Source organism: Pangasianodon hypophthalmus, chromosome 15, assembly GCF_027358585.1.
Source record: "Pangasianodon hypophthalmus isolate fPanHyp1 chromosome 15, fPanHyp1.pri, whole genome shotgun sequence".
Classification (NCBI taxonomy): Eukaryota; Metazoa; Chordata; class Actinopteri; order Siluriformes; family Pangasiidae; genus Pangasianodon; species Pangasianodon hypophthalmus.
Window position 1 is genome coordinate 18,527,009 of NC_069724.1, and position 12,523 is coordinate 18,539,531.

General features: G+C 38.1%; 1 protein-coding gene across 1 annotated transcript in view; it reads right to left on the bottom strand.

Moving 5' to 3' along the window:
* Window positions 1-511: 511 nt before the first annotated feature.
* unc5da (unc-5 netrin receptor Da) overlaps window positions 512-12,523 on the bottom strand; it is a 181,403-nt gene continuing 169,391 nt past the window's right edge. The window contains exons 13-17 of the mRNA XM_053240305.1: window positions 11,071-11,292; window positions 7,854-8,006; window positions 6,450-6,614; window positions 5,468-5,646; window positions 512-2,417 (exon numbers count right to left, since the gene is read on the bottom strand). Coding sequence (XP_053096280.1) covers window positions 2,021-2,417; window positions 5,468-5,646; window positions 6,450-6,614; window positions 7,854-8,006; window positions 11,071-11,292 — 1,116 coding nt within the window. The 3' untranslated portion in view covers window positions 512-2,020. The remainder of the gene's footprint in view (window positions 2,418-5,467; window positions 5,647-6,449; window positions 6,615-7,853; window positions 8,007-11,070; window positions 11,293-12,523) is intronic.

Consider the following 12,523-nt stretch of genomic DNA (forward strand, 5'->3'; position numbering starts at 1 on the left):
GATCATAGTGATCTGATCATTAATTATTAATGATAACATATTAGTATAAGTAAATGACTGTGTGTTAAACACATAGACACATATTTCAGTAGTTTAAATGGGAATAAAAGCTGATACATTTTATTTCTTAGATAAAGTTGGTAAAAATAAAAGAATATAAGATAAATATAATAATGACACTTCACTGTGTGTGTGCGTGTGTGTGTGTGTGTGTGTGTGTGCATGGAGGACCAGAATTACAATGAAGATAGCGAATAACTTAATCAACAAAGTAATAATTAAGAAATCCTTGTTACAAAAAATCTGTTTGTGTGCTCTTAATTGTTCCTAATTTATTTATTTTTGCATTTATTTCTATTCTGTTTTCTGCATATAATATATATATATATATATATATATATATATATATATATATATATATATATATATATATTCTTTGTATAATATATTATTTTTTTGTATATTCTGATTAAAATAATTACATTTTATTTATTTTTTTTTATTTATGGTGTTCTGTATATTTGTTCCCCCCCTTCATTTTGTTGTTCATAGAATAGTGTACAGCAATCAACACCAAAGATTTTGCAGCCCCACAGTGGGTTGTGGTGGTACTGCAGATTGGAACTTTTTCTCTAAAACAACTGGTAAAATTAGATTAGATATTATTCAACAAATCTAAGTATTACAATTTATATATTGTTACTGTTATTTATTTGGCAAAAAAATTAGAATTCTTATTGAAGTCAGGAATATTTGTACAGTTTGGTTATGCTTCTAGCTGTGTTGGCTGGAAAATCTTTGCGTCAGATAAAAGCTCTGTTTTGTGAATAGCTCACTGAATAATTTCTTTCTGAATAAATGTGAAGCCTTTGTGAAGCTGCATTATATATGTATATTCTCTCTGATTAAGAAATTGATCAATTTATCAGCTAGTTTTCAGGATTTGGTCTGAGCATTTGTTTGGGAAAAATTAAGAGATCTGGGTATGCAGATATAACGCTGATCCAAAACATATACTCTTTGCACCAAAATACACACATAAGCACTAAGGAAAAGCATTTTCACTACGTCACATGTATGTAATATGTACGTGATAAATAAAGAGCCTTGAACCTTCAACCTTAAAGTCATAAAGTGCTCCAGGTCCTAGCTGACCTGCCAATCAGGAAAGACTGACCATTTACTAGTCTTAAAGGGACAGAAAGTGTGTAACTGCATAATTTAGCTTGTAGTCTCTTATCACAACTCTTATTTAATGCCATTGGAGAATTTCTTCTTTTTAATCTCTCTTTATCTCTGTTTATTAATCTCTTTAAAAATACAATACAGTGCCATTTCTCTGTCTCTCCATAATACTCCATAAATAAACTCCACACTCTAGTTTTTAGAAGTGTGTGTCCATCTTCAGACATCATAGCAGGTTAAAGTTACTGCTTGCTCTATAGGAATGCATGTGAGTGTGTGTTATAATGCTAATTCTTCTTGTCTAATCTGTTCATCTCTCCATCCATTTCATCTGCTCAATTGTTTTCTATGTTTCTGTCTCATTTGTGAATGAAAGAAAGCACAGAAAGTAAAACAAGATGATTTCAAACACAAGACTGGGACTCACAGAGTGTGTAAATATTTAGAATACCACTAGGGGGCGTCAGAGATGGATGTTTAAGGGGCATGAGTTAAAAAGTGTGATCCCACTCCTTTTTATGGGTCCTCAACAAATCCAGTTCTGACTTCTTGAGTAATTTCTTTGCCACAATTCAGGCTCCTGCATCGTCCAGACCTATAAATCCATTGTGAAAAGTTACTTCATATTTGCAACATTTCCATGTGTGTGTGTCTTTCTCTCTCTCGCACACACACACACACACACACAAAAACACAAACACTGTGTCAGTGTATCACTTTAACCTTGATTTTCTCAAAACCTGTTTTTCTCACAGAGGGAGGAGCTGCTCTTAGTCTCCACCCCTTTTCTTCAGTAGACTTTGCTATTGGCTGTTTGTTTTCTGCATAACATTTCCTAGGTGTGGTCTGAGTCTAAGTCATTGTTGTACAGACCAATAGTTGGGTCAGTGGTTGGAGTTTTGCCAGAATTGTGTCTTGACTGGTCCAGGATAAGAATATCATCCACTTTTTCAGACTTTTCCAACATGCTAGTGATGTTAGATGAGTTTTTTGAGTAGTTGAGGGTGAGGGAATTGGCTGGGTGTTTGGTTTCGTCCATGTTACCTATGATGCCCTGCTGTTTGGGGTGGTCCTGATTACATATAATGCCAGACTGTTTGACCTGGACACGTCCAATTTCCTCCAAGGCACTGGCCAGAGAGTCCAGATCTCCACGTTCCTGATGCTGAACTTCCCACAAGCACAGAATCGCCGCTGAGGGACTTGATTGCCGTGCAAAGTAACCCAGATTCCTGTAGAATGAGAATTATAACAAACAATGTGGATTGTGTTAATAAAGATTTTTAACAGCAGACAGAAATGAATTCTTTAGTATATTATTTATACATGTACATTTGGACAGCATGAACAAAAGTTGTTAATTAATAAACAAATTAATTATCATACTCATTACCATATTGTACTCCAACCAGTTATAGAAAAACTAAGACTTCAGCGTTCAGCAGTGCAAAATGGTATGATGAGAGATACCAGGAACAAAACTCATAAATATGTTAAAACATAATGATGCATTATGTTGATAAATTGATTTTAGAGCTGACATGCAATACAAACATTAGAATACAACAGCAACAGAATTTATCACTAAAATGAGCCCCTTTATGGATCATGACTTTGTCATGATGCTGTGTCACTGTTGGCCAGATTTATCTGTTAAACCGCAGAGAGCCTTCCAGGTGGCTTGGGAGCGTCTGGCAGAAGCTTTGGTGAGAGACAAAATTCACTTCTGAAAAGACTCCATTTTACTGAGTGAAGTCCGAGACATTGAGTCTGAAAGGACCATGTTCAAGTCTTCAGTCATCGAGGTAGCAGCAAGAAGCCATTGCTGTAAAGCTGTCAGTGGCTGTCAGGAAGGATATTTTAGGAAGATATTTAGAATGCGTTGGTGGACACCTGTGAGCAGGGAAGCCCTCAAGTTTAAAGAGGCCTTCTGAATAATGCTCTCTTGATTCAAATGAAAGCTATAGGAGAAGCAGAAGGGCTGCAGCAAAATAAGTTGCAGAATCGAAAGCTCAGGCATGGGAGGATTTCTGAAAGGCCATAGAAAAAGGGTGGACTCCAAGATGTTCTGGCAAACCATGTGGACACTCTAGAGGGAGTGTTGACTTCTACTGGGGATATTGCTGAGTGATGGAAGGAGTACTAAGGAACTCCTTAACCGACATGTTGGGCAAGGCTTTGAGATTGTGTGACTTGTGTTGTGGGAGATACTGCAGGAGCACAGTGTTGTCACTTTGTGCGATTTGGTCTCTGTATGATTGTGGTGCCACATTCTTGGCATTAATTTGAAACTGTTTAATGCTGGTCTGGATCTCCTTCAAGGTTTTTCAAGGACAGGATATCAAGATGCAGCCAAGTCTGGAGTGGTTTCCAGTATGGGGGGCTAAGGTAGCATCCCTGTTACTTGCAAATGAAGTTGTTTTTTTTGGCACCATCTGGTGTAGACCACTGATATTCACTCAAGCATTTTCCTGCTGAGGGTAAAGTCAGCACCTCCAAGCCTCCAAGTATCTGTTAAACCGCAGAGAGCCTTCCAGGTGGCTTGGGAGTGTCTGGCAGAAGCTTTGGTGAGAGACAAATTCTCACTTCTGAAAAGACTCCATTTTACTGAGTGAAGTCTGAGACATTGAGTCTGAAAGGACCATGTTCAAGTCTTCAATCATAGAGGTAGCAGCAAGAAGCCATTCCTGTAAGACTGTCAGTGACTGTCAGGAAGGATACTTTAGGAAGATATTTAGAATGCTTTGGTGGACACCTGTGATCAGGGAAGCCCTCAAGTTGAAAGAGGCCTTCTGAATAATGCTCTCTTGATTCAAATGGAAGCTATAGGAGAAGCAGAAGGGCTGCAGCAAAATAAGTTTTTTGGCACCATCTGGTGTAGACCATCTGGTGGAGTCAGCACCTCCAAGTCTGAGGCTATGGTTCTCTACTCAAAAAGGGTGGGATGTTCTTTTCAGGTGTGGTGGAAGACCTTGCTCCTGCTGGAACAGTTTAAGTACCTTATTCACAAGTGTTCGAAAAAGAGAGTGTGAGATTGTGACAAACTGATTGGGTTAGCAGCAGCAGTGTTAGAGTCACTATACTGATCTGTGGAGGTGAAACAGTAGCTCAGTTTTCAGATGAAACTTTTTGTTAACCAATCAATAACCTATGGTCATGAGTGGGAAGTGACCAAAAGAATAAGGTCATAAGTATAGTGTTGCTGGGCTTCCTGTCTGTGATTACAGTCTGGTAAATAGCTAGCACTTAATATGAGGAAATTACAAATAATTACTAATATTTGCCTATTAAACATTAGGTACCTTCCATACTGTAAAATTATCTGCTAGCTAAATTTACTATAAACACTCAATTCCTCATTACTGAGGATTATCCAAGACAAAATCTAGCAGTTTGCAAAAAAAAAAAAAGCTTGTAATATGTATGTCTCTCCAGCAGGAGACAGTGCTGCACTATTCTCAGCATTACAACCTCTCTTTGGGTAAATCACCTCACACACATCCTGGAGAGCTAATTGCTGAAATCCGCTTAAAAAGAAGCATGTCTCATTACACGCTGCCTGCAGCGCTGGACGGGTGGAAAATCCAGTAAAATCCTCCAATCTTTAAAGCGTGTGTGTGGATGTGTGTGGTTTTCAAAAAAAGAAAATAAAAAAAAAAAACAGGCAGACTTTCCCTCTTAAACCGTTTTGATTTGACAGCCTATATTGGCTCAAAAGTTACAGTGCATGGAAAAATCCCTGGTATACTGGTGACAGTTTTTCCTTTTGAAATAGATTTTTGGATTTCTGTACACTGTCAGCAAGATAAACAAATTAACAGTTGGTGCAGTTTTGGTTGTTTAATTTATGTACTAGCTGGTATGAATTTTTTTTTTTATTTCATCCATATTGTGAGCAATTGGCAGATATATCAATAATTCAAATAGAGACCTCATTATTTTTCTGAATGAAGGAAGCTTCACAAAGACAATCAGAAAAAAGCAAATGATATACTGCATATGAGCAAAGAACATTTCTGCAATATTTGCACCTTAAAGAGCACAGGACTCCTTAAGGACTGGAATAAATATCTTTGTGAGAACTTTCCATGGGTAATGGAAAATTTTTTAAATAAATCAAGTCATAGGAAGTGTGCCCCAGTTTCTTCATTGATACTTCATTGATGTTAATCTGGTTTCCTTTCTTCATGACACTGAACATGACAGTGAGTGATTAGGACACAACCATTCACAATTTAATGTGGCCACGTTTGGTGTGTGTGTGTCTGCGTGCATATCTCACCTGTTTATGTGCAGTTTCTGGGCTAGGAGCTGCCAGTCTTTGCCTTTGGCATTGGTTGTGTCAAAGGTGGCACAGATCCTTTGCCGTATGGAGAGGGGGATTTTAAAAGCTTTGTCCCCCGTCTGAGAGGAAATGGTAGAATCTGACTGAGAGCAAAATGACACCACGTCCTTTTGGCTCTGGAAAGAAAAAAAAACATTTTTGACAGAGGACAGAACTGATAATTACTATGTTCTTTACAACAAAAAACCCTAATGCAAATGTTTACATACTCACACTTACAAAATGAGTGTGTGTACAACTATGAATAAATATTGCCCAGTGTTTCTGTACGTGGGTAATTGTATATGTGTTTGTCTTTTTTGTGAGAGTGGTGTCTTGTCATGCATGTACCTATAGTATATTTGGTGCTTTTTCTAGGGGGTGTGCCATATTTGTGAGTGCTTCTGAATGGGATGCATTCAAAGTTGACTATTTAACATGGATAGTTCTCCATATTTAGAGTCGCTTGCACATTTTTGGGTATGTCCCATTCAAATTATTAAAATGATCTGCATGTAGTTCTCACTTCTGAGGTTTTTCTTGAGTAGAGGGTTCCAGGAATGGGTTTTTCAGTAGTGTCTATCTCACTGGCTTTAAACAGAAACATGTGCCTTTAATCCTGACAAAAATATATATTGCTGCATGAATAGTCCTTATTATTATTATTATTATTATTATTTTTAATTTAATAATTTATTTATCACTCAAATTTGGTTTTATTGAACAAAAGGACCTTCCGCCCTTGTTATTTTGCAGTTTTTAAAATAGCACGTGATCCGGCACATACTCTTTTTTGCATGTTGAATGAGAAGTACAGCAGCAGATATGGGATTAAAACTGTGTATCTACTGTTATATACATATAATATATGTATAAATACAGTATACACACACTAACAGTTGTTTGTGCTTTCCTGTGTGTGTCTATGTATGCTGCACACCTCAGCCACGGTGGTGCAGATCTGCAGGATCTGCTCATGACCTTTGACCTGCCGCACGCTGATCTTACATGAGAGCTGATTGGCTGTTGGGTTGTGGCACTGCAGAGAGAAGGCACAATGCAAAGGAGATGCAGTACTGCACCAGACCCGAGTGAAAGAGAATTCCTGCAGAGAGAGAGAGAGAGAGAGAGAGAGAGAAAGACCATTTTATAAGGTCCACCTACCACACTAAGTAGGTGCACAGTTACTATTTTAGACTATTTCTGCCCCATTCATCCATGGAAATGGACTGACCGCTGACTAGATATTCTCAGTGCAAGAATGTCATTGTCATGGTATTCGCATAGTAGTGTGTGTGTGTGACGCTGGTACAAGTGGAGGACCTAGTGGAGGTGTGCTACTGGATGGAGAAACCCTTCATCAATCAAAACACATCTGGCCTGTGGATGTTTTTTCCTGTGGTTAGATCCACTGATGAATTGAAATTTACACACAGGTTTGTGGAAGAACAAGGTACGTTTGTGTAATAATGGGGACAGCAAGTTTTTTAAGGACACAAAGTTCTTAAAAACCCAGTAATTCTGTACTGCTTTGCCCAAACACTCTAATTTTGCATGACTGCTGTGCTGAGAATGGTCCACCACCCAGATAATATCTGGTCAGCAGTGGTCCTATGGTGGTCCCTTTGCACTGATGGATGGAGTTCACTTACAAAGTGCATCTATATGTACAGTAAGTGTACCTTATAAAATGGCTAGTGTGTGTATGTGTGTGTGTGTGAGCCCAACATGAAGTGCTATTTGTGAAACAATCAACGCTTCTCTTTCCCTCCTCACTCATTTCCTGTCTCTTTTCTTCTTTCTTTTATCTTTTTCTCTCATGTACTTTCCTCTGTTTATTTTTCATCTACTTTTTTTCTCCCCATTTGTTCCTCCTCTACTTTTCCCATCATACCTATTTAACCAGCTGTTATTATTGTTAATTTGTTAATAAGGAAACCTGAAGCATTAATAAAACCTGGTTGTTTGGGGTATAAAAGTGTTAAAATATGAATGAAGAGAAATGATGGGATGGTAAGTGTGTGTTCCACTCTCTTAATAGATGTGTCTATAACATTGTGTCATTACAAGCAAGTGACCAAGCAAAAGGTGTCCATTCATTTCCTGTGTAAGTTCAGACTCTCGTAAATCTCTCGGATACATTTCCCTAATCGTTCACTATCACGTGTGTGTGAGAGAGAGATACTTTAACTTAAAGTTAAACAACAACAACAACAACAGCAACAACAACTGTCCCTCTAGCATCCCGTTCTACCAGAATCTCATGAATATTTACATACTAATTTGCATATTAATGCTGAGCACCCTCCATGGCGTAATGAATATACATAGATTGAGGCAGGACCTGGCAGGTGGTGAAGGGTTTGATGTTCCAAACGAAGTGAGGTGAAACATCCTGGATGGAGATCTGCAGGTTAGAGGAACTTCTACTGAAGAACAGAGTGCACGGCTCTCCCAGGAGACAACTGCACTGAGCACGCTCCAGCCACAACACCTCCTACACACAAGAGAAAGCGAGAGAGGGAGCGAACTTCAGGTTAATTGGAGGCAAAAGGAGAGTGTATGCAGGAATGTGGAAGAGTGAGCGAGTGAATGAGAGAGGAGAGTGTGGGGAGAAAAAAAGTAGGAGAGAAGTGTGTTGAAAAGCACGGAGGTGAGAAACAAGGAAATACAGGTTGATTGAGGGAAAAGGTGAGGCTGGGAGCCAGTATGTATGTGATCAGGCGCAGTGCAGAAAGCAGCTTGATGCAGCCGCAGAAGGTGCTCGCAATACTTCTGAAATTAATGTTCAATTTTCCATAGTTGTAGCTCATCATGCAAACTGCACCTGGGAGTGCCTACTACATTACCTCTGTATGAGGTTCAAATTGCGGCTTTCTGTGAAGTAGTGAAATGCTCAGCTATAGATAGAGCCGTCAAAAATCTCAGGACTAAATATGAAATGCACATAGAGTAACGAACAAAATATAAATAAATGACAATAGCTACATTTACATGCACATCAATATTCCGATATTAATTGGAATTTAGCAATAATCTAATTAGTATTGAGTCATGTAAACACGGCAAACTGATTGCCCGATTCAGATTAAGACAATATTCCGATTCCCCAAATTCCGATTCCCACACCTGGAATATGTCTGTTTTAATCAGAAATTTGTTGCATGTAAACACCTTATTCAGAAAATCCAATGAAAGGACATATATGTGCATACTCAGTCCGCAAGGAATTGTGGGTGTTAACAGATGCTTAGCTGTAGGCTAGATATTTAGGAATGGCAACTCAGACATACTTACAACAACGATGTATACAGGAATATTCCGATGCCTGTACGCATATAAACATCATATTCGGAATATGGCTGTAACCCGAATATAGACCTTAAAAGGAATTTGATGTGCATTGTGAATGTAAATAAATGAAATTCTTATTAAATATATTCACATATTGAATATATCTGATATGCTATGTGACTGCTACCTGGTTTTAATAAAAGACAGATGTGTAAAGAACAAGCTACTTCTTTTTAAAAAGTGTTAAATAAAAAAATTACTTGGAGGTTTTTTGTGCTAGAATGTTTTAATTAGACCTGAAAACTGGCGCCGCGTACAACTGGCCTTGAGCCTTTTCACACTCACAGCTTTGAAAAAAGCATACCTTTACCTTTGATTCAAGCTTTCTGTCAATCAAACATGTAGCCTTCAAAGATACACACATTACACAGGATATGATGTTTAACAAATGCCACATACAGTGGATTTAGTGGAGTTTTGTTGAGGGCCATAAATAGCCAGTAGGCCATAAATAGCTGGTAGGTAAATCAGGTGCCTCAAATGTTGTTAACTCATCATACAATAGTCATTAAGAGTTCATTTTTCCTGATATTGTATCATGAGCTCTCTCGATTGCTGTGACAATTGTCTCTGGATTTCTATTCCGACTCATGATTACACAAGTCCTGAAGTCACATCTACATCTGCATGTCTAAAAGAGACATGGAATTAATGGAATTACAATAACAAAGTTCCAAAACAAAGTTCAGGGTTAATATCCAAAATCTCCATAGAAGAGGGAAAATACAAAATTGTGTAATAATCCAAGGTCAGAAACCTTCAGTCTGTAGGGAACGCTCCAATGAGAATGGGTTGGCATCCCATCCAGTGTGTGTTCCCACCTCACACCTAGTGTCACACCTGGGACAGACTCTGGATCCACCACAACCCTAACCAGGATAAAGCTCTTACTGAATATGAATGAAGATAATGTTTTCAAAAACCTATAAATGAATATTCCACAATCAATATATCAAGCATAATCAGGTTTCCTGTATATGAAATCTCAGCAGCAACTGATGAATGAAATGAATAAGCAAAGGTTTATAAAATCGATTACTTCACGCTTCCATAAATCAACACACTTCTAACTTATGGAGTTCAGTGAACAGAAAGAAATTTTTTTTTTTGCTCAAATGGGTCCAACAATTCAGCCTGAGGGCATCTAGAATACTTTTTAAAATGATTCCCCTTTGGTATCAAATCTCTAGAGATGAAGAACAGCACTTTTTGGATGCATGGCATGTCACTGTGCAGGAATACATGCAAACAAGGAGCCGTCCTCATATAAGAAGGTTTTTGGCCATGCAGACCAGCATGAGTTGTACATTTTTCATTATGTTCTCAGTGCTAGCACTTGCACCACAAAGTTGAGCCAATTACAGTAACCTTGCTCAAGTCTTATGAAAGTGTGGTTTTATATGTGGAGAAGAATTTCCATCTTCCCAGCTGACCATAACAACCTGTTCCCACCATCAGGAGCCCCTGAAACAGGAAGACTAGTTGAACCAATCATGTTACTCAGCATGCAGCGCTGAGAGTAGATAGCTTCCATGCCTTGTGCAGTCCAAACCACTGTTCCGTCGAAGCAAACCCCAGAACACTGTTTTCAAGAGGACCAGGGATCAGATCACTATGGACCACTTGCAGGCAAATTGGCCCCAAGTCCAGAAAAAAAAAACATTCTAAAAAAACATAGAATTCAAGGAGGGTGTACTTTTTTTTTTCCATGACTGTACAAGCACAAGTAGAACAAACCTGTTCACACAAGCTGTAAACATATTGGCAAAGATCGATCATTTTTGTCTCATGCTGTTGTGGATGTGAAAGGTGAGCTGGAAGCAGAGGAGGAGGTTTATTGGCCTTTCCCGGTCAGCGGTGATGAAATTTTGTCAACTGAAAACCCTCAATGCAGCGATTAGGACTTAGCACAAATTATTAAAGACTTTGCTGAGCCTAAGGCACAGCTGAAATGTCTGAATGCTTTGTTTATTCAGTTTATATTTCAGTTTCACTTTGCGGTTAAGTGTTGGGTTTCATGTTAGCCTACAGAGCTGCTGTGCCAGTTATTGACAGGCTGCCCACTTAACTGCTTCTGTTTTTAACACCAACTTCTTCATTCAATTCATAGAATAATCAGAATTTAAAAAAAAACTTGATATACACACCTAAATACTGTAAGACCAGGTTGCTTGTTGACTGAAAGTGTTTGGGTTTTTGCATATCACCTGGAAGGCATGTGGTGTGTCGTCCATGCAGTAAACTCGGAGTGTGTAAACATCGCCGTCTGAGCTTCCGAACACAGCAATACGAAGTCTTTTCACTGCAGATTCACTGGTCGGCATTCCAACCAGAGCATAACGGCCCGGCTGATCCACAAGCACAAAGCAGCGCCGTGACTCCAGCACGCAGTAACATGAAGAGCTCTCCTCTTTCATCCACATCACATCCTGCGAAAACACACATATGAACATGTTGTTTAATGCTATCACTTACAAGAACATACAGTACATCTAAACAGTCATGATCAAGTATGGAATAAAAACACAGGAACTACCTTGTTTTGCAGAAGGCGATGGTCAAATATTTCATATGCTCATATATCTCAAATATGTCTTATTTCTCATATATTGCACCGATTTACCAGTGTGATCGACTTGTTTAGAATATCTGCAAAAAAAGTTAGCTCCTGTTCTCTCTTACATTATAGCAGTTATAAAAAGGTGTTCCCTCATGAGCCTCTTTTATCCTCTCTTGAAATTAATAAGAGAAAAAAACAAACAAATAAAAATGCAGCTTGTCATATTTCCTCTGTCCTGAAGACTTTCCCATGGTGGAAAACTTACTGACACCCATAAATGTTAAATAAAGCTTATAGAAACCTTCGCTTTATCAATGATCATACAATTTTCTTTGTTAAATAACATGTTTTTGTTTTAAACTGGTTCATTTTTAGCCTTTGATTATTTCTACCATACAGGTCCCAGTGAATGTGCTGTTACTATAGAAATGTTAATTAATTTAATGCATTTAATTACTTCAATTAACACATCTGTACATTCAGGCCATTACAGGAGTTATTATTATAGCAGGTGCACATGCCAAAGTGTTGGATTATTATATTAAATAGTAACGACAAGGTAGTAATCCATATAGGACATATTTTGTAGACAAATAGCACATCTTACTGTAAAAGATAGTGTACTTACTTTTAATTCAATAACAGTATAATAATATAAGTATAGATAAAAATCTTAAAAGAAGTGCTACCCAGTAAACAAGCACACACAGGGAAAGTGGATTGAAAGGCAACTCAGAGTGACTCATCAGCCCATAACTGATGTTTTGGTAATTATATTTGACAGGTTATACTAACACGTTTACTCACAGGGTGCACTAGTTCATAATGACAGGCTCCTGTTCAATCCTTGCCTCAGTAAATGCATACTTTCCCATTCTTGAAATTTCAGTGAAACAACGTTTACAGGGTGACTAAAGGACCAGACACAGTGGTGCATAGTGATGCAATTGTTATATAGTTATGCAAAACAACAGCTTCATTTCACAGAGTAATTAGAACTGACCTTGATAATGCACAATAACATAAACAAGCACAGCTATGCTAAATGAGCAGACTTTAAATAAGCAACATTTGACAGTTATTGTTACAGCTGCACATAT